At 51.1% G+C, this 24,832-nt stretch overlaps 2 protein-coding genes across 19 annotated transcripts in view; both read right to left on the reverse strand.

Annotated features, from left to right (window-relative positions):
- Positions 1 to 5,070: 5,070 nt before the first annotated feature.
- AAR2 (AAR2 splicing factor) lies at positions 5,071 to 12,046 on the reverse strand. Its single transcript, XM_064674441.1, has 3 exons — positions 11,246 to 12,046; positions 8,939 to 9,168; positions 5,071 to 6,148 (listed from the first exon to the last, which is right to left on the reverse strand). The coding sequence occupies exons 1-3, from the start codon at positions 11,994 to 11,996 to the stop codon at positions 5,981 to 5,983; spliced, it is 1,149 nt and encodes a 382-aa protein (XP_064530511.1). The 5' UTR covers positions 11,997 to 12,046; the 3' UTR covers positions 5,071 to 5,980.
- A 1,462-nt stretch (positions 12,047 to 13,508) lies between these two features.
- The window catches only part of EPB41L1 (erythrocyte membrane protein band 4.1 like 1), a 68,362-nt gene continuing 57,038 nt past the window's right edge, over positions 13,509 to 24,832 (reverse strand). For 8 of the 18 annotated variants that reach the window (XM_064674445.1, XM_064674447.1, XM_064674442.1 and 5 more), the window contains 8 exons: positions 23,404 to 23,802; positions 21,885 to 21,995; positions 21,430 to 21,513; positions 21,176 to 21,238; positions 20,171 to 20,266; positions 18,552 to 18,632; positions 17,592 to 17,708; positions 13,509 to 16,483 (listed from right to left, as the gene is read on the reverse strand). In XM_064674445.1, the coding sequence (XP_064530515.1) occupies positions 16,475 to 16,483; positions 17,592 to 17,708; positions 18,552 to 18,632; positions 20,171 to 20,266; positions 21,176 to 21,238; positions 21,430 to 21,513; positions 21,885 to 21,995; positions 23,404 to 23,802 (960 nt within the window). In that variant the 3' untranslated portion in view covers positions 13,509 to 16,474. The remainder of the gene's footprint in view (positions 16,484 to 17,591; positions 17,709 to 18,551; positions 18,633 to 20,170; positions 20,267 to 21,175; positions 21,239 to 21,429; positions 21,514 to 21,884; positions 21,996 to 23,403; positions 23,803 to 24,832) is intronic. The other 10 variants (XM_064674444.1, XM_064674458.1, XM_064674455.1 and 7 more) reach the window with 5 other exon arrangements.

The raw sequence follows: 24,832 nt of genomic DNA on the forward strand, positions 1-24,832 counted from the left end.
ATTTCTTCCTAATATCCCATCTAATCCTGTCCTCTGTCAGCTTAAGGCCGTCCCCCCCTTGGCCTGTCACTACATGCCTTTGTTTAAACAAAGCTAATTTCATTAAAGAAAAAAAAAAAGAGAAAAAAAAAGAGAGGGAAAAAACCCCACAGGATGAAACAGGTCAGATTCTCAAGGAAAATCCTGTCCATTGGAGATCCTTTCCCAATAGACATGGCCACCTCTTTGGTCGCTTCAGTGCAAAGAAGAATCCCAAATTCTGTCCTGTCAAAAGAAACACCTCTTGTTTCATGCAACATCCAATACCTTCATGGCAAGGACAAACCCATGTCTGCTTCACTGCTGGAACGGGATGTCTTTTCCAAACCCAGTTTTTCAGTAATAATATCCTTAATGTCCCTCTTTTCCAAACCTCAGCAGCCTCCTGTGAGCCCACAGGTACCCCTGGGTTAAGCCTTCCTGGACACCGTGGGCTTTTCCTCACACTTTCAGCTGCTCCCCAGCTGAGGGAGAAATCAGGGATTTTTGAATATAAACCAATGACAACTTCCTTTTATTTATTTATTTATTTATTAATAAATTTAAGCTTGAAACTTGCCATCCATATTACAGCATTTCCCTTTATGCTGCCCTCCTCCTAATGAATGCAAGCACAGCCATCAGAGCTGGGGAGGAGAAGCAGCTTTTGCTTTGAAAAATCAACTCCTTCCAAAATAAATGTGGCTAAACCCGCCTTTGGGGGCAAAAAAAGATTTAAAATTACTGAAACCTGTAGCACAGGGTAAAACCACCACCCATTCTGGGGAACCCCACACATGCCCTGGCAATCAATGGCCCCCAACTGCCAGCCCAGGGGGTTTGAGGAGCTCCAGGCTCCTGCCCCTTGTGTCCCCACTCCTTGCTCAACACCTGCACTTTCCTCTATTCCTCCCAATACCATCTGAATTTCCTGAATTTAATGACTGTGAGACGTAACTTTTACAGGCAGAGACAGTAAGTTAATTGGAGAGGGGCACTGCAGGAGCACTCCCAGCTGCTGGTACCTTCCTCTTACCAGGTCAGCCTTGCATGGCACCTGAGAGAGTGAATGAGCTGCAACTCCCCCACAGAGGGGGAAAACATTCCAGTGGTAACACTTCAGGGATCTATAACCTGGGCAACTTCTCAGCACTTCAGTTAAGCAACCTGTTTGGTCCATGTGGGACACAGGAGTCACCGCCTGCAGCCAGGCCACTGAGGAGAGTGGCCTGGTGAGGATGCTCCTGGGGGTGGAGGCATGAGAAAAGGGAACCCTCTTGTTGTGTCCTTCGCCCTCCTGCTTCTTGTCTGCCCAAAGCTGAGACCTGGCAGGCGCTGTAGCTCAGCCTTTTGGTTTCAAATCTGTGGAGCCCCTCAAGCTGCAGTGGCCAAGCGCCGCTGGAGCCTGTGGGCTCTGCTGGAAGGGGACAAGGTGCCAATCTGGCCGTGCTGCATCTGCAGGACATATTTCTGCTGCAGCTCTTTCCTCATGAACCCATAGACCCACCAAGGCACGGCAGAAGCTGGACCAGCACACCGAAAGCAGTGGCTCTGAGAGCCTGCTATATGGATTTTTCCTGCTATTGATTAACCCATTTGGAGTTTATTTGCATTGAGCCTGCGTTGCATCTCATTTGCATTCTCCTAATGAGGCTCCTGCACAGTCAATGTCTCCTGTGCATTAACTACAGGCTCTAGCACAGCCCATGCTCTATGGAGCAACCCCCAATACCTACTCCAGCTCCACTCTGGGGCTTGTACACCAGTTGGGACAGACTCCGGCGCTCCCAAATGCGTCCCAGCCCACATCAGGACAGGAGGTGCACAGTTTTAGAGGGGAGCAGAACTGGATATGGAATAGCTGAGCACACTGGGAAGGAATGACCACTCACAACACATCCCTTTTACAGTAACAGGGCTGCAGAACACACCACTGTCGTAGCTGTTTGACAATAAACAGCAATTCCAGGGGAAGATGATTTCCTTTTTCAGAGAAAGGAATCAAGGCATTCCACTCCACCTTTTTCCATATTCCAGGAGCTTGGTGCCAGCCACTCCATCTGCAGCAGCGGGTATAGGCTATGTCCAGCTGCCAAAGCAGTAGCAGAAATAAACATTACTCCAAGTAAAGGTGGTGTGTGTCTAAGAGACCCTGAAAAACCCCTACCTCCTGGTTATTGTTAGAGGCACAAATGGATATCTACCATGTTATTTCTGGATTAGAAAAATAAGGGTACAATAGTAACAAGCAACAGAAAAACCTAATAAAAGCAGAAGAAGACCTGAGCTGAACCACAATGCTGAGAGACAGGGAGGGTTACCATGAGAAAACACTGAGCAAAGAATCAAAAATTCAACTCACCATTGAGCAGTAAAAGCGAAAGCCCCAATGAAGAGTTGCTGGTTCAAATAACCATTAACCCTGGGCTCACTTCAGATTTAAAACTACAGCACTAACAAGCTACTGATCACTTTCTACACCTTCCCACCTGCCCTCTTGCACCTTTAGTTTCCATTTAGAGCACACGACGAACACTTCTGGGTGACATCTAATAGCACACAAATTGGCGCTGTTGGAGGCCTGCAGGCATTGCTGCCACAAACCCAACCTGAGCTGCAGAACTACACTGTAGATGTCGTCCAGTGCCATGGTGCCAATCCACCTGAAAGCAGACAGAAGTGGTCTGGCTGTTGCTTTGGCAGTGGGCAGGAGGCAGTGGAAATCACAAATGAAGCCACATGAACTATCAGAGCAAGATGTGCCATTTCTCTTCCTAACAAAAAAAGAGGGAGTAGTGCAATATTGGGACAGGAAGGCAGCTTCCCACAGCCTCAGGCAGCACATTCCTCATTTTTGAATTTGCAGGGTCGATGAAACAAGAAGCAACCCTCCGGACAACACAGAGGCCCCACACTGGAAAATTATCCCTGAGACTGAAAACTCTGTTTTGTCCAACGTCACTGAGCCCGTGGGGACAGCAAACAGGAATGGAAGAGCAGTTTTGTGGGTTCAATGCACTCACTCTGGGCTTTGCACAGGGAAAGCAGGGTGCAGTGCAGCTTTGGGGGTGCCCAGTGGTCAGCTCATGCCCCTGCTGGTTCCCAAGGGATCAGCCTCACCTGGGGCTGAGCAGGGCCCTTGCTCCAATCCAATTTGCAGTGAAGGCACATGTCACAGGGCAGGAATGATGCCGATTTCCTCACTGGCACAGCTCTGGCAACTGGACAAGTCTCCACAGAAGCAGGAGTCCAATGTACCTCATGCTTCAGTGCCACTGCACAACACAGGGAAAGCTGCATGTCCTGACCTGAATTCAGTGCTGAAGCAAAGCTGCAAACACATCACAAATTACACTTCATTAGCTTGCAGCAAGGTGTATTTTACACACACCACAATCCCTCTTTTGCCTTCTGAAAATGACACACCTCAGCTGGAGGAAGGGGCAGCATCATCACCAGAGCTGGCCTAAGGCTATAGAAGGGGAGGAAAATATCCCAATATTACATGGTGCCACTTGCCTTTTATAGCCTCCTTCCTGATGACTCCAAAAGGAATAACTGCCCTCTTTTCCCTCCCAAATTTATAACCCCCCCTTGCAAACATCCAACAAGTTGCTTCCTATGTGCTTGCTTCCCTTTTCCCTCAAAGTATGCAACGGAGTCATGTAATGGAGTTGGATTCTGAACATCCCAACCTGCATTTAGCTGAAAGTTCGCTGCTTCTGTGTCCTGTCCAACAGAGGGACAGTGTCCCCATGGCCTGACTCTTCCCCACCTGTTTTGTGGTCTAATAAGAAATAATAATAAGAGATAATAAGAGATATAAGGGGGCTTATAAAAAGGAGGGACAGCAATGTTTTATATGGGCAGATAGAAACAGGACAAGGGGAAATGGTTTTAAACTGACAGAGGCCAGGATTAGATGGGATATTAGGAAGATATTCTTCCCTGTAAGGGTGGTGAGACCCTGGCACAGATTATCCAGAGATACTGTGGTTGTCCCATCCCTGGAAGTGTTCAAGGCCAGGTTGGATAGGGCTTGGAGCAACCTGGTCTAGCAGAAGGTGTCCCTGCCCATGGCAGGGGGTGGGATTGTATGGTCTGTAAGGTCCCTTCCAACCCAACCCATTCTGGGATTAGCTGTCCCTACTACCATCTAACAAAAAGAAAAAAAACCACAATGGAAGTACAATTATATTCTCTTTTCTCAGTTGATAAAAGTGTAGTTCATCATGGAAACCTGACCACTACAAACAGTAATTTTCAGTTAGCGGTTTTGAGATTTAACAAACACATACTCAAATTGTTGTCCAGCAAAGCAGTGAAGCATTGCCAGGCCACTGTCACCACTGACACTGCCTGGCCAGCCCTGTGCAGCCATAGGGCACTGCTCCTCTCTCCCTTCCAGGCAGGCAGGGCCCCAGGCTCCCTGCTCCCTTCCCTACCGACATCAGGGATCTGTGTTCTGCTGCCAAGCACCGGAACCAGTCACTGGGGCGGTGCAAAGAGCCAACAAACCAAAAAAGGCCTCGTCCATCAAAACTGGGAGGAACCTGAAAGAGAGCTCTGCCTGTGGATCCAAACACAGAGCAAGGAGGCAGGGAGAGCACAGCCACATTGCCATGCAAAAGATCTCAAGATGTTAAGGACAAGAAAGCATGGAAGAGAAGACTTAAGAACAAACTAGAGTAACTTGCCAAATTAGAGTAACCTCCCCATAGGGCCTGTGGTCAATCCAGAATCCATTTCAGATAGACCTGGACACCACAGGAATGGAGTGCAGAGCCTCTGCGGGAAGGAGGGAAAGGCCCCCAGCAGTTACGAGGGCTTCCAGTGGCCCATCCCTGTGGGAATTTCCTGATGATCTGGAAACACTTCATCACACACCTTCTTCCCAAGAACACACTGAGCTTTCTGCCACACCGTGTATCCTCTTCCACACTTGGATGTAATAGATCATCTGCAGGGACACTGGACATCCCAATGAGGAAGGGAAGGCAGTGTCACTGTACTATAAGCTTTGACTAAATAACTAAACCCCATTCATTCACATGTTTTCTGTAGACAAGGCTCTTTTGAGATTTATTTTAAATGACAAAAGACTAACAAAGAGCGTTATCCTGTTCAACATGCACACAGATGAATTCCTGAGGGTGACAGCCAAGGAAGTAACAACTGACTGGTACAACCCTGTGCAGGTTTGCAGAAACAACGCAAGCTTCTTACAGCCTGTCCCTGGGAACTGGGGACAAAGAAGAGACTGTCACCAGGGAAAATATATAAGATTTCCAATTACAACAAAATAGAGGCTCCAGTTCATGTGGAAATCTGATCTTTAAATCTTGCTGGCTCTGTTCTTCAAGGCCTGGGTGACTATAGTCCAGTAACTATTTCTTGTCACAAAACTGTTCACTTACCTCAGGCAAAACAGAGCATCAGCAGTAAATACAAAAGGTTTTAACAGAATGAGAGGAATAAGATACCTCAGTGTTAGGGGTATGCAATGGGAGGAATTTTGCTGAGGCTTTGAGTCCTCTTCCACAACAGACAAATCACAGTGAGCAGCATGAGCATCTGACACAGTACTGAAACAGTCGTCGTCACACCCCTGTAACACGAGCCCAGTCAGCTGAGTGCAGGATGATCTTGGCAGTGTTAGATTTATGGTTGGACTTGATGATCCTAAAAGGTCTTTTTCAACTTAAATGATTCTTTGAATTTGTATTGAATGTGTATTCTATGAGGAGCTGTTACAGAGGAGCTGGGGAAAAAAACAAGGTGTCCATGTGACAACTCTCAAACTCCTCCAATAACTGATCTCCTCGCAAAGTTCAGCATCCTCCCTTGTTCTACAGCAGAAAGAAGATTAGCTTCAGAAACTGCATTCAGGAAGCTGGCACAGCTGGAGAAGAGAAGGAATGAGTTATTTTTAAAGCTGTTTGCTGCCAAGGAAGCATTTGGCTCAGTCCACTTGCACCCCCTCAGGCAGCTCCACCACAACAGGAGCACAGTCATCAGGCTCTGCCTCAAAGTCCCATTTAAACTTCTTCGTTAGGTGAGCCTTGAACTTTTCAGCCTTTTTCCTTAGAGTCTCATCAACAGCAGCACTGCACATGCAGGAAAAGAGCACCTAAAAGAAAGAGCAGAGGTCACAAAGAGCCCAGATATGGCACCAGTTGGGCATCTCTTTCCTACAAGGACATCATCAACATTCCTGGGAGCACCAGGAAGAGATTCAGGTTAGGCCACTGGCAAGGGATGCACCAACCTGAAACCACTCCTGCTTTGGAGCTAGCTAACCAAAGCCTACACCTCTGATTTCACAGCCCCAAACCCATCCCATCCTGCCTTCACGACATTGAGTAGGTGCACTCAGGTAAGAACTCTGTTTGAAGCACATATATGCATGTAATTGAATTTGTATTATGGAATTCTGAAATATGCTTAAGTGTGAGCTAAGGAAAATGTCCGAGCAGAAGGAATTAAAAAAAAAGCATTATCAGTAGCCGATTTTCCAGCATGTGTCCAAAAGGCCAACAGGTAATTGTACCCATTGTTTCCATGGTTACAGATCTCTCAAAGTAATTTTGTAATATGGTATCACCAACACCTTAGATACAGAGGAAACTCAATAAAAAGACCTTGAAGGTAAGAGAGGAATGAGAGCTCTCTGGAAAAAGTCCAGTTATCCCCAGCACAGCCTTGGGGACAGGGCACTGAAATCTGGACTAACCTCTCCACTCCATCATCCAAGAACAAATGTATTAACATGTCACAGCTTTGGTTGGCACCTGGTGAGTGAAAGTATCTGTGTAAGATTAACAGGGAATTTAGCCCCAGAGCTCATCTCTCATCAACCTGCTTCTGCTCCTCTGCTGAACTTGTGACTCAGAATTAATTTCCATAAGAAGAAATTTCCTCTGGGGAAAATGCAGCCTTATATTTGGGAGAGAGCTACTGACAGCTGGATAAAACACTGACAACAAGCAGCAAAGTTTGTTGCTTTGTGAATGATCATTTGTCTTTTCCTTGTTCATTGTACCATGACATTACCTCTTTCTACAAGAACTTGTACACAACAAGGCTGCTGTTAAAGAAAAAACATTAAAAGATTATATTTCCCACTTCTCCTCCATGAACTGCACATTAAATTAGCTATTTGATCAAGATCTTTTTTTCTTTAAACATTGTTAGGGCTGCACAGTCAGTGGTGGTTGTGCTGTATTCTCCTCACCTTGGATCAAACTCCAAAAATAAAAAGTTGCTGTATTCAGAGCTGAGCAGGAGCTCCACAGACAATACACTTCCCCACACACCTCTGCGCACCTGCCCACACCCAGTTAACTCTGAGGGGTGTGTGCCAAGTGACTGGATAAGGCAAGTCCCAGGGGTTCCCTTGCACTATTCCAGGGAAATCCCAGGAGAGTAGAGAAGCAGAGAACTTTGAGTGAGGAGAGGCTCACTTAGCAAGGCAAAGTTGTTCTTTGTCACTAGGAATTGATGACTCCTGCCAAGGCTTAAGGGTGGTCCCTTGTGCCAGCACAGCTTCTGCTGCTGAAGTAAAACACAGACTGATGGAACCCAGGGGCGGACAAGACTCAGGCAGCCAAAAAGGAAAGATAACGAGCAATAAGGGTGCTTCCCAAATTCCCCTCAGATAGAGAGAATGGCTGGGTGACATATTCTTTGTAGTACTGTAAGCTGACAATGCACAGAGTTGCTCTGAGTGTACTGCAAACAGAGCTGGGTTTTTCAGTCCTGTGATGTGACAGAAAAAATCTACCAAGAGAAATAAAATATTAATTAAAAAAGTGAGACTTGTAAGAATCCAAATTAAAAAAAGTCACTTGATTAAAGCAATGTTTCCCATACCATTTTACCCAGCAAATTAAAACCAAACACCCTCAACCCTCCCCAAATCTATAGCAAGAACTTGGGAGTTAAAAGGAGAGGAATGCACCTGCTTTCTGGGAAAGGAGAAGGCATCAAGCACTTGAAGCACTACTACCCCTAATTACTGCAGGGATTGTTTCCATTGCTGAACTTCATCAGTGTGTCTGGGTTTGGCTTTTTTTTTTAAACTAAGTTTTGTTTAGCCAATTTGCTGCATTGTCACAGTATGGTCACAGCCATTGGGAGTAACTGGTTTCACTGCTGAATCACATATTTGCCCCTGCCTGTCTCAGCAGAAGCAGCATTTGCTGCATGTTGGAATAATCATAAATTCCCTCTGGATAAGAACTTGACTACAGGAAATCTTCAGCTTTGCTTAAGGCTAACTGGAATGGAAAATCTTCTAAAACACTATCACTGCCCTAAGCTCAAGTTTTGCTGCAGCTTCCCTGCATACTAAGCAAACCATTCAAGCTGCTCAAAAATCAGCATCATCAGTCCTTTAAGCAAAAGTTTTTAGTGTTGGTTTGTTGGTTTTGTTTTTAAAGAATGAATGGCTTTGGGCAAAAATACACAGACATCATCTTGCACTTGCTCAGCCTTTCTTGAAGCTGTTCAGCTCAATGTAGGCAAAGGTCTTAAAACCTTCTAGGACAAGTCTGCTGGTGCAGTCCAGTTGCATTAGATGTGCCAGTCCAGAACTCCAAACCCATGGCACTGTGGCACGTTGCTTCCAGCACTATTTGCAACATTTCCTCTCCCTGCCAAACTCAATTTTACACTGCATTAGGCTCTTCAAGGCATAATTTGAGCAGACCAAATGCTGAGATGAGAAGCAAATGGCATTTCTCAATGAATAACAAGGGAAAAAGTAAAAGAAAATCCTTGTGTGCTTAGACAGGCTCACTATATCCCACACAGTTCAATAGCAGCTTGATTCCTTTTGCAGCTTTTCCCCAGATTTGCTCTGATGCCCTGTATGCCCTGCTTCCCACTCCTATATCTCAGGGGACAGTCACAAATGTACCTGTAACGTGCTGGTTAAAAAGTTGTCCTGGGAGACAATGTCCACAAAAAAATCTGCTGGGATTTCATTGAGCTGGTGATACAGCACAGAAATGAGATTGATGTAAAGGTCTTGGTACTTCCCTATGGCATCTTCAGATCGGCACAGGATGTTCAGGAGTCTTTTCCAGTGCTCAAAGGCATCGTACACGTTCCCAATGAGGAAGCAAATGAAAGCAAACTGCAGCTCACCTGTGTGGATTCAGAAAACAAAACACACATAAGACAGATATCCAAGGTATGTGTCCTCCTCAAAGCTCTGTAAATGACTGATAAGTGCTGGTTTGACTTTTGCACATCCTGCCAGCAGTGACTGATACTCTGAACACTGACCATTTGCTGATGCTCTGCTCTTCAAAGAAGAATGGGGCAGGTCACCTGTAACTGTGATTATCATCATTGTAGAGGGACTTCACAGGACTTTACAAACCCAAACAATGAGTCAGACCTTGCTGTTATTTTGTGAGCATTCAGTCCTCCTGAGCCTGGGTGTCCAGAGCCACATGGGACTGCAAACGCCACTGCCATGGAACACTGAGCAGTACATTCACAGATGTGTTTGCCTTGTTGAATTAAGACCCACAGTCCATCTCACTGGATGCTTGGCATCAGCTATTTTGCCACTGTTTCCTATGGTAACTCATTGTTTATTCTACAGTTGTCTTTGACAATTTTGAAAAAGAATAAATTGTATAACATTAATAGAGAAAAAACAGAAGGGAAAAACAAAAGCTCAGTAGCCTCAGCTGTAAAACTGGGAGGGCTTCTCCCTCCATCCTACTACAGAACAAAACCCTGTTGCAGGACCTCCACAGCTTCAGTATTTATTTGCATCACAGGTTGTATAAAAGGCTGAGGAGTAGTTGAGCCCTGGGAGATGCAGCCCTGGCTGAGGGGGTTTCCACATCACAGCACTGGCACAGCCCAGACACTGCCATGGCAAGTCTCTGGCAGCACATGGAGCAAACACAGAGTACACACATGCACACGGACAGCACACAGAGCACACGTCTGAGCTGCCACTGTGCCAGCCTGGTAGGGACCAGTTGCTGCACCGGGAACCACTGGCTGGGAGAACCATACCCCCTCCCCACACATCAGGAACAAGGATCCGGGGGTGTTCGGCCCCACTCAACACTCCCAGGACTCTGAAAGACCTGTCCTCAAGAGATTGACTTAACAGGCAAAGTGCCAGGCTGTTGCCAGATGACAGACCTGTGACTGCTGCTTTTGACTTAACCTGAGGCAATCTGGGCTCCAAGAGCAGCACCCAGAAGCCAGAAGCAGGCTGACAGCTCCTGACCTCCAGCATCACATCCTTACACCACAAGAGTTGTAGAACAGAATCACAGAATGTCCTGAGCTGGACAGGACTCAGAAAGATCATCGAGTCCAACTCCCATCCCTGCACAGGACACCCCAACAACCCCACCATATGCCTGAGAGTGTTGTCCAAACACTCCTCAAGCTCTAAGGCCATGAGTACTGCCCTGGGGTCCCTGTTCCAGTGCTCGACCACCCTCTGGGGGAAGAATCTTTTCCTAATATCTAGCCTAAACCTCCCCTGACACAGCCCCAGCCATTCCCTCAGATCCTGTCACCGATCACAGAGGGCAGAGATCGATGCTGCCCCTCTGCCCCTTGCGAAGAAGCTACAGACCCCAATGAGGTCTCTTCCCCAGGCAACTGGAACAGGCGCTGTTGCTGCTAAAAACTACACCAACTTCTGTCCTGCAACAAAGAGAGATGCCTCAGGGCACCAGGGAACAAGCACAGGTTTCATCCCAGAGCTCTCATTTCACAGTCACAGAATCACAAAATGGTTCAGGTTGGAAGGGACCACTGTGGGGCATCTGGTCCAACCTCCCTGCTCAGGCAGGGTCATCCCAGAGCATGTGGCACAGGATTGTGACCAGATGGGTCTGGAATATCTCCAGTGAGGGAGACTCCACAACCTCTCTGGGCAATCTGTTCCAGTGTGCTGTCACTGCACAGGAAAGAAGTTCTTCCTCATATTCAGGTGGAACTTCCTAGGTATCAGTTTCTGCCTGTTGCCTCGCATCTTATTGCTGGGAACCACCGAAAAGGGCCTGGCTCCACCTTCTTGGCACTCCTTTAGATATTAACATACAATAATGAGGTCGCCTCTCAGTCGTCCGTTCTTGAGGCTGAACAGGCCCAACTCCCTCAGCCTTCATGACTTTATACCCCCAAATGGGCTACAACCCAAATAAGGGTATAAAGTAGGTGTGCCCCGGGCCGTGCTCACCGAGCAGCTCCAGCGGGCGGCCGGGATAGCGCTGTTCCATCACCCGTTCCAGGGCGTAGCTGAGGTCCATGCTGTGCCGGGTGATCTCCTCGGGAGTGGCCCCATCGGGGTACAGCTGCCTGGGCAGCTCGGTGAAGCGGATCTGGGTGCCGGCTCGGGGCCGCATGCGGGGCAGCCTCGCCAGCCCCTCGGCGTAGCTCTGGCACTCGGCCCCGAGCGGCGGCCGGTGCTGCCCGGCGCGGTCCCGCGTGTGCCGCCCTGCCGGCTCCAGCAGCACCTCCGCGAAGGCGCAGATCTCGCCGCTCTCGGGCTGCAGCTGCTCCGCCGCCGCCTCGCTGATGAAGGAGGTCAGCGAGACCCACTTCTTTAGCGTCTCGTACGGGTACGGGCCCAGGAAGGCGTCCAGCTCCCGCAGGCTCTCCCGGAGAGCCTCGCCCTCCCCGGGGGGCTCCGGCCGCACCGCCTCGCCCGCGGGGTCCCAGCGCAGCACCCGCACCTCGCGGCGCCGCAGGCTCAAGAAGCGGCCGGAGCGCGGCCCCGTGTCCCGCCCGCCGCCCGCCCTGCCCGCGCTGCAGTGCACGAAGTGTAGCCCCGGCGGGACCATCTTCACGCCGCGGAATCGCGGCCCCACGGCCCAAGCGCTGTAATCGATGCCGAACTCGGTGCCCTCGGGCACGTCCAGCACTACCACGGCCGCGCCCTCGAAGAAAAGCTGCCGGGCTAGCTCGGGGTCCGGCCACCGGGCCGCCATGGCCGGGCGGGGCCGAGCCGGACGAGCCGCCCCCCGCCACCGGAACCGGAGATGGAGCGGCCCTTCCCGGAAATCCGGGGCGGTGGTTCCGGGAAGGCGGTGGGAGAGCACCAGGCCTCGCCCGACCCCCGACACTGCGGAGGTGTTCAGTGAGCAGAGGCACGTGTCCTTCGGGGTGCCTCCCACTCGGTCCCGGCTCGGTCCTTTCCCCCCATCCATCCCTTTGCCCGTTCCCCTGTCCCCCCGGCTCGGTACTTGTCCCCGTCATCCATCTCCTGGCTTGGATCCTGCCCCCCAGGCTCTGTCCCTGACCCCTCGCTCACCTACAGCCCGGTCCCTGTCCCTCCGTTCACCCCTGGCTCGGTCCCTATCACTCCGTCTGTCCCTCGGCTCGGCTCCTAAGCCCCTGCCCGGTCCGTTCCCCCCCGTCCATCCCCAGCTCCCCTGCCCGGTGCTGTTCCACTTTGACCCCTTGACCATCCATGCCTGGCGGCTACTCCCCGCTGACCCCAAAACGGGTCCCACTCCCCCAGCTGGCAGCCATTCCCCCTGTCCTCCCAGCCCTGCAGCAGGACGGACAGACAAGATCCTGGGTCTGATGGACCAGGAGCCCCCAAAGGACAGACACACAGGGACCCTTGCAGTGACACGCAGACCCCACAGCAGGACAGACCATCCACAGCACCCTGTTCTCCCTCCCAGGATGACAGACAGAGTCAGTGTCCCCCAGAGCAGGGCAGCTCACATTGCCTCTGCATTTTGAGCAACCTCAAAAGTACCTTTGACTGTATGAGGGTCAGCAGCCCCCATATGAAGCTTCCATCTCCACCAGCCGCAGTTCCCGACCTGGTGGCACCTTTGTCTGCCCTCATGAGGCCTCACCTGCAGTGCTGCCTCCACGTCTGGGGTCCTCAGCACAGAAGGAATGTGGAGTGATGGAGTGAGTCCAGAGGAGACTGTGGAGATGCTCCAAGGGCTGGAGCACCTCTGCTCTGGAGACAGGCTGGGAGAGCTGGGGGTGTTCACCTGGAGAAGAGAAGGCTCCAGGGAGACCTTAGAGCCCCTTGCAGTGCCTAAAGGAGCTGTAAGAGAGCTGGAGAGGGACTTTGGACAAGGGCCTGGAGTGACAGGACAAGGGGGAATGGCTTCTGACTGACAGAGGGCAGGGTTAGATGGAATATTGGGAAGGAATTCTTTCCTGTGAGGGTGGTGAGGCCCTGGCACAGGTTGCCCAGAGAAGCTGTGGCTGCCCCATCCCTGCAAGTGTTCAAGGCCAGGTTGGACGGGGCTTGGAGAAACCTGGGCTAGTGGAAGGTGTCCCTGCCTGTGGCAGGGGTTTGAACAAGACAAGCTTTAAGGTCCCTTCCAACCCGAACCATTTGAGGATTCTATGATTTTGTGATCTTCTCTTTAGACAGAGTTCTGTATTTCCATGTGCAGTGACCCCAGCTGCAAGGTTTCCCTTCACTTCTCCATCCTCTTGAGTAGGAAAGAGGTCACCAAGGCCCCAAGTTGATTTAGCATCAAACACATTTATTTCACTTTTATTGAATACAAGAACAGTGAGCACACACGCATACACCACTGAGCACTGAAAAGGAGTATGACCAAAGGGGGAGAGGGAGAACAAGGGAAGAGAAAAGGAGAGTTAGTGAAGGAACAACAGAGCATTGCAGTTGGTTGGTAAGGTGCTTCTCAAATAAAAATAAATATTATTATTGTTATTGTTATATTACTCATGCAATCGCAGGCCACGTTCAGAATGAATTTGTGGGATTGGATAAAAACAGGCACTCATGTCTCCCACCCCTTTCAACAGAAAGGCCCCTGGAAGAAAACAAGCAGTGACCAGCTATTAAAAACAGAGCGCAGTGATGGGTGGGCTTGAGCTGAGCATCAGAAAACCACACCTCACCCAGGGAACAAGCAGTGAGCTTTTTTCTTTCCTTTTTTTCCTTTTTTTTTAGAAAAGTTTTAGACACTGCCACCCATAAACATGCTGTGGGAGCCAGGGGCTGGGTTTGCTCACTGCAAACAGAACTCACTTCAGTCCAAGCACACATGAAGTCTAACTGTGTAAGGCCTCTCACTTCCACAGGAACCTTCGGTTTCCTGACTCTGCACAACGCCAAAAGCAAGTCTCGAGGGTCCCAGTGGCCCTGAGGGGGTTGTGGAGGTGTCCAAGGGCAGTGTCCAAGCTGGGTGGGCTCCTCCAGGTCTGAAAGATGCTGTGTGCTGCTGAACACCAGCACAGTGGGCAGACCACTGGCCCTCCAGCACCCCCTTACCCTCTGACAGTGCCATTGGTGGTCATGGCTGGCTTGGGTGCATTGGAAAAACAAGAGAGAGAAAAGTAGCCTACGCAACTGCTTTAACTCTTTTTAGGTTGGGGGGTCTGCTCTCTAAAAGTAGCTGAAGGTGCTCGGCTGGAAGCTGGGGAGACCCTCAAGAGCTGGCAGCCCTACCTGCTTGTGGTCATGGCTTCCATGCTTGCAGGAGAAACCACTCTGCCAGGAGAACAGACTTCACAGGGACGTCCTGGTGAGCAACCAGTCAGTGCAACTGCCAGGGAGCAGCTCCCACCTGGGACAGTGAAGGTGGTGAGCAGGGTCTGTCCATGGCATCCTCCAAGCTGTGGCAGGACCTGACAAAACATGCCTATTTCTGGGCATGGTCTGTGTGACGGGTAGGAGACTAAAGGCAAAATGGTGCAGAATCATGGGCCCTTCTGTTTCTGTAGGAGCTAGAGACGATTTTGAGAAGGAAACCCATTTATTTCCTTTCCTTTCTGGTTTTGGTTTTGAGTCTACCTTAACTGCCTGGTTCACAGTGTACAGAGGCCTGGGCTAGGTCCATGATCCCCTTCCAAAGGCAGCCATGGGGGGAGCCTGTGGCTGAAGGCTGAGCTGGGCTCAACTGGGAGCAGCTCCACTGACACCTCCTCAACACACACCTGCTTATGCAGAGGGCCTGGGCTCCCCCATCCAGCCTGGGATGCTGCGGACGCTCTGCAGTGATGGACACAGTACGGTCCCTCCACTGCCCACTCCTAGGCAGGTCAGGGGAGGACTGCCACGGCCCTGCCATTGCTGTCCCCAGCCCAAGTGCCTCGGGCAGCCCTTGCCATCACACCTCAGGTAGCAGGGCAGACAGGGCAGAAACAGCCTCTCTGCCTTTGACACTACTACAAAGCTCAAGTAACTTCATTACTGGGATCCAGAAACAAAGCAAAACCACCCCCACCACTGGCAGGGCTGGAAGGGAGCAATGAACACAGTCCTGCTGATCCCATGGCTCCAGCTGGGGGCCAGGAGACCGTTCTGCCAACAGCTGTTGCAGCTGGAGCCTCAACCCCCTTCCTTACCCCTCTGAGTCACTGCTGCCCCTCCAAATCTAACCACCATACACTGCAGATCAGCTGGAGGGACATTCCTGTCCCTTGCCCTTTCATCTTCCCCCCCCAACTAGCAGCAGCTGAAACCTTCTCAGTTCTCTTCTTGCAGGACTCAGAGTCCCATGTGTGATCTAAGAGTCTCAAAATACACCAACCACAGTCAATCAAAGAGTTAATAATTTAAAAATGTCGGCATCATATTTACCAGCACTGTTGAATTATTTCAGCATTGTTCCCTCCCTCCCCCTTTGTTATATATAATAATATACATAACTGAAATGCACATCCATATGAAACCCCACAGGTTGCTCTTTAGAGATGAGAAACCATATACATATCATTTTCTTTGTTTGAAATGAAATCCATTCCTAAATACCTTCAGAGAACAAGAGGTTGGACAAGTGCACAGAGAAGATAAGGAAGGGAAGGGGAAGAGTTAACAGAACCCAAAAAAATGCAGAGGAACCAGCGTGGAATGAGGAGAAGGGCAAAACGACACTTGTGAATTGGAAAATAACTCTATGGTCATAAATTCAGAGTTTTTCTCTCTTCTTTCCAGAGGTGGGGAATAGTTTTGCTTCTGCTTGTGTTTTTTTACTTCAGTTTGCTTACTTCTTGCTTTGTTGCAAAGCAGTTTTCCTTTCCATTCAGTGTGCAACAAATGAACTCATGATTGTGTGTCCTTTAATGTAACATGCAAGATGGTGGCTTATTGTATTGTTACCGATACTACTGTTATTATTATTACTTTTTAAATCTTATTTGATCACCAATCCACGAAATTCTTCAATTTATCTGCAGTGGGTTGACTTTGTTTGTTGGTGGTGTTTTTTGCTATTCATTTCCAGCATATAGCAGCAGTGCAAGGATGCATTTTGTTTCCTGTTTATATATATATATATATATGTATGTATGTATATATATATATAATATATTTGCTATTCCTTTTTTAAAAATTTTTGTCTCTTCGCCATGAACATTGCAGCTAGGATGTCTATGTCTTGCTGACAAATCCAGCATGAAGGCTCCTTCTCCCCTGTTCTCCAGGTTGGAATACAGATGTTGACTTTAAGGAATATGTTGGTCAAGATTCCTGTACAAGGCAGATGGAAAGGACCAGTCATGGAGTGCCAATCCATGGAGTGCAAATCCATGAAGGTTCCTCTTTGTATGAGGGCACTGGACAGTAACTGCAAACACTTGGGGCCACAGTTTGCACTTAATTAGCAGGAGCTCTGGTAATAGCAGGCATTCAGTCACTGGGCTGGTGTTGGTGTATGGGGGTGATAAGGGGGAGTCACTGCTCCCTCACTTTAAGCCATTCAACTAAAACTGGGTGGCTCCTATGGGACAAGGGAGTGTCTGGGCTTGCTTGTCTGCACTGTGGGACAGGACATACAATTAGGCAGCTCTCCTGACCTTCTCAGCTGCATTGGAGCTCTTTGCTTTTCCAGGCTTAAAAGCTGACAATCAAAATATTCATATGATAAAGAAACAGAGATACCCGTTTCCAAGGAGCCTCTCCAAATGCACCTGCACCCTGGCTGCTGCCAGAGCCCCTCACACAGTTTTTGGCAGTGAGGCTCCCTCTCCTCTCCACCACGCACCCTTGCCTCCCACTGCTCTGACATGGGGGTCTGGTGGCTGTGCCACCCCCGAGGAGCTGATGGAGGGTAATGGGGTCAGAGCGGAGAGTTTGGAGTGGGGCAGGACTCCCCAAGCCCTGAAGAAAAGCGTCTGGGGCTGTGACAGCTTTGGGGCAAACCTCAGGTGCTACTGCCTACACCTGTGTGTGTAAAAACACAGCCTGGGGATCTGAATGGGACTAAAACCTCTTTTTTGGAAATGCTTGTCTGACACTTCGGATTGCTTTGCAGAACCTGTAGCCAAGTTTCTCAGCTCATCCAAAAAAGCTGCTGTCCCCTCTTTCCCTCCCTGCCCCAGGGGGACAAGCACGTCCTTTTCTCTTTACATAGAAATGACTGCGAGCCCTGTGCTGAGCAGGAGAGCAAGGTGCCTTTTGGTGGAATGGCATCTGCTTTCTAACCACAACCAGGTGGCCATGCCCAGAGCCACCATGCCAAGAGCTGCCACTCAGTGCCGAGGGGCACCAACACCTGCTGCTGGTGGGGACCAGAGACATGTAAGCAGTTACCCTCCTTACCCAACAGATATAAATCACACCTGGCAGCTTCACTTACCTGAGGTTTCTTGTCCCTTTCCTCTGGAGAGGGATCTGTTTCTCTGTATACCACAGCTTTGGTTACCAGCATGTCAGGGTGCTGGAGTTTTGCCTCTTTGATTGCTAAAGCCAGTGCCTAGAAAACAGAAGGATTAAAGCATTTATACTCACTCCCCTGCAATCGGGAACTCTGACCGCAACCAGAAAGCAGCTGGAGCTGAGTGGGATCCCAGGGAGCTGAGTGGGATTCCAGGAGGATAAGGATGCAGGGGTTCAGAGCTGAACCCAGAGCAGCCTGGCAGAAGAGGCTGGAGCCCAGCACTGATGGGGAACCCCTCGTGCGCTGTCTTTCTCTTGCTGATTTTTCTGTAGAGATGTGCTTCATCCCAGGCTTCCTGCTGAAGCCTGGGCAAAGGAACAGCAGCAAAACACTAGAAAAATCTACAAGAATTATCAAATTTATTACTATAATTCTAAAAATTATTTTAGATCCTTTTAATTACTTTATAATTTTTTCTTCTTAAGCAACAAATCCCAAAGGGTTAGGCCACAGGAAAATGACCCCATGGCCCTAGAGATTTCTGTCAGTCTCTGTTATTTCATCGTGAAAGTGTGTCACTTTTTGTTCCTCTCACAGAGGCATCACCTGGAGTGAGACTGTGGTGGAAGAAAGAAAACACCTGGGTTACTTTGGAGTATTTCAACAAAGAAAGGGCACCTGGAAATGAGTTTTAAGACAAAAAAAAGGTGATGCCCTCACTGGGCTCTGTGCTGGCATGTGACCTTTACTGCTGTCACTGTGGGAGCTGGGCTGGGTGTCGCTGCACCCATGGGGACCTGCCCTGCTGGAAAAGGTAGGGGCCTCAAGGGTCAGTTTTTGGAGAGAAGGAGTAAGGAAGTACGAGCCAGAAGTAGAACTATGCGGTGCAGCATCTGGGGACAGCCAGAGCTAGGCAAAGCCAGGGTGTCCTGCTCCTACCTGGTCCTGGTCCACATCTTCATCTCCTGTGATAATGATGCGCTTCTCTATCCGGGTCTCAGAAAATCCCCCTTTCACAGTCTGCACAAGGAGAAAGAAAGCACTCACCCCAGCTGTGCCACTAGCCAGCTCTGGACGGGCGTAGCTATGCCCACGTGAGGAGGGACAACACCAGCATCATCCTGGGAACTGACCCTGTAATTCAGCAGATCTCCCACTATCCATGACTCAGTGCATGGTGAGAACTAATGAGACAGAGCTGGCCACAGGTGAGAGGAAGGAAAAGGGTTGGGTGGCAGGTACCAAGCACCCCTCCTTCTGCTCAGGTCCCTCACTGAGCTTCTGCTATCATTTATAGAATCACAGAACCATTTAGGTTGGCAAAGCCCTCTAAGATCATCAAGTCCAACCATCACCCCAGCACTGCCAAGGCCACCACTAACCCATGTCCCCAAGTGCCATAGCTACACATCTTTTGAATTCCTCCAGGGATGATGACTCCACTACTGCCCTTGGCAGCCTGTTCCAGTGCCTGACCACCTTTCAGTGAAAAAAACTGCCGTAATATCCAATCTAAACCACCCCTGATGTAACTTGAGGCCATTTCCTCTTGTCCTGTCACTTGCTGAATATGAGTCAGCAGTGCTCTGGCAGCCATGAGGGCCAACTGTGTCCTGGAGGGCACCAGGCAAAGCAATGCCAGCCCGTTGAGCTCTGCTCTGTACTGGGGCGGCCTCACCTTGAATATTGTGTGCAGTTTTGGGCATTACAATATAAAAAGCCATTAGAGAGCATTCAAAGGAGGCCACAAGGATGGTGAAGGGTCTTGAGGGGAAGCCATGTCAGGAGCGGCTGGAGGTCACTCGGCTTGTTTAGCCTAGAGAAGAGGAGACTGAGCTCAGACCTCACTGGGGTCTTCAACATCTTCCTGAGGGGCAGGTGCTGACCTCTTCTCTCTCTGACCAGTGACAGGGCCTGAGGGAGCAGCTGGAGCTACGTCAGGGGAGGTTTGGGTTGGATATCAGGAAAAGGTTTTTCACCCAGAGGGTGATCAGGCACTGAACAGGCTCCCCAGGGCAGTGGCCACAGCCCCAAGCCTGTATGAGTTCAAGAAGCATTTGGACAACTCTCAGGCACATGGTGGGATTGTGGGGGTGTTCTGTGCAGGGTCAGGAGTTGAACTTCACTGATTCTTGTCGGTCCCTTCCCACGCAGCATATTCTATGATTCTGTGATTGTTACCTGGAAGAAGAGTGTGTACTTAATTTGGGGATGAAATGGCTATGGGTGAGATCCTCTGCTGCAGCCTTGTCTCCTTCACTGCCCATGGCCCACACTGGGCTGCATGCCCGCCTGACACCTGGCTGTCCTTGCCTGCTGTCCCCTGTGGTCACACCGGGCTGGCTGGGACAGGCAGCGCACAGGGCTGAGCCACGGACAGGGCACTCAGAGTGGGGCACTGTGCAGGCTCCCCATTCCCATGGGACAGCACACCCCTTTTGGCTTGTAAGGAGGAGAGGGGCACTTTCTGCTGTACTAGTCACAATATAAATCCACCCATCCTCTAATTCCAGTGGCTTTCAGGACCCTTTGGCTGCTCCCTCTAGAGCTGCTCTCACCTTGGTAACATGGGTGGTGGTGGAAGTAGAGAGGGTTTCTGCAGTGGCACTGAATATGCTGGTGAGCATCTCCTTCCCAGAGGAGCCGCTGGAGATCTGTGGGACACAGAGCAGTGGGATCAGGGGGCTGTCACAGAGGAGCCCCCAGTGCTGGCTCCTGAAGAGCTGGGACCTTCCCATTGGGATGTACCTATTCAGCCAAGCATGGAAGAGGAGAGTGGCAAGGGGAAAAGGTACTGCATTGTGCTTCCAGTTGGACCAAGAGGTTTTGGGGGGAAAGGAAGATGTTTCCACAGGTACACCAGGCCCAGAGCTCCTAAAAAGGGCCTCTGCAGTAGCAAGAGGGTCTCATGGCAGTTTTTTGCTCTTCCCCACCTACCCCCGGGGCCACCCCAGCACACAGGTCTCAGGTTGCCTCTAGCTCTGTTCATCCTGCTGTGTGTGCTGAGGGCTGGGAAGGCTGGGAATGCTGCGCTGGTGCCCTGGCCCCAGTGCTGGCTGTGTTCTCCCTGCAGCACACAAGAGATGAAATTGGGGCAGCATATAGTGTTTGGCCAGCCTGGACTCCTTGAAACAAGGTGATGGAGTAAGAACTCCCTTTTCAGAGGAAGGCCTGCTGCTGGGCAGGGTGTTGGTGGCCATGAGCTCCACTGGGAATCAGAAGACTTTGTGTTTGGCCTTGGGTGGCTGCACAGGACACCCAGGGCTAGGAGTATCGCAGCCCACTGCACCAGGGGCTGGATATTTTTGGGGAGTTATCCTTCTCAGGCAGATACTCAAGGTGTGTATCTGGCATAGGAAAAAGGCCACAGGCTGAGGTCCCCTGCTGTCTTGCTCCCCATCCTTCTGAGCATCCTTCTGCTCTTCCCAGTGCCAACATATCAGCCAAGGGTGCCAGTGCTGGGAAGATGGGAAGGGCTCCTCACAGCCCCACAAGGCTGCCTTCCTTCCCCCACCCTCCCCCCAAGTCTTGGCCTGGCTGGTGGCACCATGTCCCCCCCTCACCGGTGAGAGGGAGCGAAGGTCTGTGGTGGAAGTGGCCCCTTTCCCAGCCTTGGTGCTGTGATCCTGAAAGAAGAACAGATGGGCACGTTGGCTCAGACACAACATGGGGGCAAACATGGCAGGTCACCCTGCACAGACACCCCTGGTGGGGCAGAGTGCCCCGTAGCACAACTGGCCCCAGTTGCCCCTGCTGGAGCAGAGGGACCACAGGAGACAGTGGTTCCTCTGCCCCTCCAGAGGCCAGTCCCACTTACTGAGGTCACCAGCACCATCTCTGTGGTGTCAGCCTGGGCAGTGGCAGTGGTGTCCCTGCTGCCTGGGGTGCCTCCGTCCACCTGCTGGGGCAAAGGAAACCAGGTGAGCTTGAAGGTGCCATGGAGTAAGTGACACTCACAGTGACAGTGTGGCTGTCCCTTGCTGCCAGAGGATGCCAGGGAGGGCCATGAGGCCACAGACACGTGCAGCGCAGCTAGTGGCTGTCACCCTCTGGAGATGTTCCCGTGTGCCAGCACTGTCCAGCAGCATGGCAGATGGGGCCAGAGACACAGAAAATATCTCTGGGTGGGCTTTGGTTAGTGTTTCGGGGACTTTAGCAAGCCAAGAGTGAGCAGAGGCCCCCAACCACCCTATTCAGCCCACCCACCCTCCCAGCTGCCTGAGGTTTGGCACTGGGGAGCAGGGCCACAGGAAGACAGATCTACCACATCACCTGGACTGTGTCTGTGGTGCTAACCCGGTGGGGAGTAGAGCCATCTGCTTCAGGCTTCTTCACACCCAGCCCCGGGCCGACCATCACAGCATCTGTTTTTGGGGCTGATGGCTGCAGGAGAAACAGAGCGAGTCAGGCCCTGGGGCACAATGCCAGCAGCTCTGAGTGCCCTGCCCATGGCAGGGGGTTTGAACAACATGATCTCTAAGGTCCCTTCCAACCCAAACCATTCTGATTCTATGCTCCTTGTACACCAGGCCCCCTAGCAGAGCAACCCTGTCATGCACATCTGATGTCCTGCAAGTGTCCCACTGAGCCCTACCCTGCAAAGAGCAGGGGCCAGGCTGCTGCCCTGGGCAGACAGCCACCACCCACAGTGCCCTGTGACCCACACACCCCAAATGAGACCCGATGCCCTCAGTCTGGGGTTTTTTGGATAGATCTATAGAGACACCATGGGTTAGTTCAAACTGGTCTTCAAAAGGTAGGTGAGACCCATCAAATCTGTTTCACCCATGTCCTGCAGCCAGTTTATGATCTGCACCAGCTCTGGGAGGCTCTGGTTACACCTGGGGTGTCAGAACCTCAGGGGACCAGAGACAGGCTTCCAGCACTTCCCCACTACAGGAAACCGGCACTACCAAGGGCACAGGCGATGCTTAGCCAGTGCTCAGCATTCCCAAGCCAGCAGCCCCCTGCCCACACTGGCTGTGGGGCATGTGGAGCAGATCTCCCATGACTATGGCATCAGATGCTCTGCACAAGGTTTTTGGGCTGTCTCAGAGAAAGCTCCCTTTAATTCTGCAGCTTTTTCCTGGTTCCAGCACCCTGGCAGCTCTGGGCAGGACTAGGGACATACCTGCCAGGGCTGGAGTCTGCCCCAGGCTGACCAGGCAGGAAGTGGCCCTGGCACAGCACAGAGCTAAGGCCACATTTCACTGCTCTGCAGCTGGCTCTACCATCCTCTCCCTGTGTGTACACTCATCTGTCACATGCATGCACATGCATTTTTGTTAGCCCTGTTATAATCCCTCCCAGCACAGGAGTGACTCTCCAGGAGCTCTGGTGTGACTCCCATGAGGCACTTGGTAAATCCCTCCCAGCCTCAGCATGACCAGAGAGGTTAGTGGGCAGCACATGGCTCTTCACTACACAAACTGGTCACTGAATTCATGCAAGACACGAGGCCAGTGCCAATGGTTAGTACCACGTGCCCTTCCCATGGCATGACATGCTGTCATGGGGCAAGGGACAGGGCAGCCAAACACAGGGGACCAAGAGGTGACAGTGACTTCTCCTGGCTAGCAGATGCAGGAAGCACGCAACAGAGCCATGCACCACAGACAGAGCATGCATTGGGGAAATACACCGGGCCAGGAACTGGAGGGGTTTGGAAGCCAGCGTGCTCCTCCAAACCAGCTGGAAGTGCACTACAGGGAGGCAATGCCAGGCACCGGCACAAGGAACACGGAGGCACGATGACACTGGGACCGTCCTGGTGAATGGTGTTCCTGGGTACCTCTAGATGGGAGACATCTGGGCTAGGCTGGGAGACCTTCTCCCTGCCTTTGACATCCTCTTCCAGTCCAGGAACTACTTTGTCAGTGTGCTGGAAGGAAACCAGGCCTTCGTCTTCCATTTCGCTCTTGTCCTTGTCCAGCTCGGGCAGGCTTCGTGAGATGTCCTCAAAGGCTGTGCCATGGAAGTCACTGATCACAGTGAAGTCCACCTCTGCTTCCAGGCTGGAGGTTGAGCTGACCGTGATGCTGGAGCACTTGCGCTCAATGGCCAGGTGGTTGTCCTTCAGGAAGACTGAGTCCTTCTCCTGGTCAGGCTCCTCGTCGCCGGTGTCGCTCTCAGGGGCCCTGTGCCGAGGTGGTTTAGGTCTCTCCTCGGTGCCCTCCCTCACACCCGCTCTCTGAATGAGACACAATGTCGGAGAGAGACGGAGCCCATGAACACCACGCGGCAGCGCTGGCAGTGCTGGCAGGGGCAGGGGAGTAGGAGGAGGAGGAGGAAGGCTGCAGCAAACATCACAGAGTAGAGTCAAACACAACTCAAGCATGGAGACCGAAACCTTTCTGACAGCAGCGGCTTTGCAGCGGGGTGGGGAGAGAAGGCTACTCAATTTGATGGTGCCAAAAATCTATTGCTAATTAATCATCTCAAAAAGGGTCAGTCACACAAGAAAGCTCGGCCAGCTTGGAGGCACATCAGTGCATCAGTGGAAGCAGATGGATGCAAAACAATGGGTCTGTTAGGAGACATTCAGAAGGAGCTCAGATGCTGGGGCTATTGTATATCAGTGACTCAAAAAAACAAACGAGGGAAAGAAAGAGAGAAGAGTTTGAAAGAAAAGGGCCCATCAGCCAGGCACAGTGAGGGAGAAGGAAAGTAGTGTGCTAATTCCACTGAACATCCACTTGGCCCTGCAGAGCATCACCCCAGGGTGTCTTCCCCACTGATACCACCTCCCCCTCCAAAGGCCTCAGAGGAGTCTCAGGGGTGACCTGACTAAGTGTCTGGTCAGTGTAATTGACAGCATGGTCAGAGCCAAGGGATGTCCTCCCTCCATCAGCTCTGCTCTAGACATAGACATACCTCTCAACTCCACCATCAGAGGGTATGTATCCCCTCGCCACGCTTTGCCATGAAGCCATGGGAAATCTAGACCCAGCTAGACTCAGTTCTCCCTTAGGAACACCTCTAAGCCCACTAATCCCAGTGGAAACCCACCTCCTGACCTTGGTCTCAAGTGTTTGTAGCCAGAGCCATCTCCCCTATGGGCCAGGCTGTGCTGGCACACCCTTCCCTCAGCAGAGCTGGGAGGTTGAGAGGTATGAGAAACAGGGTGTCCAAGAGCCCCAGGAGGAACACGCAGACACATTCGTGTGTGTGTGTGTGTCTGTATCAATACACACAGAACAGCCCTGCAATAGGAGCGGAGC

This window comes from Pseudopipra pipra, chromosome 17 (genome assembly GCF_036250125.1).
Source record: "Pseudopipra pipra isolate bDixPip1 chromosome 17, bDixPip1.hap1, whole genome shotgun sequence".
NCBI lineage: Eukaryota > Metazoa > Chordata > Aves > Passeriformes > Pipridae > Pseudopipra > Pseudopipra pipra.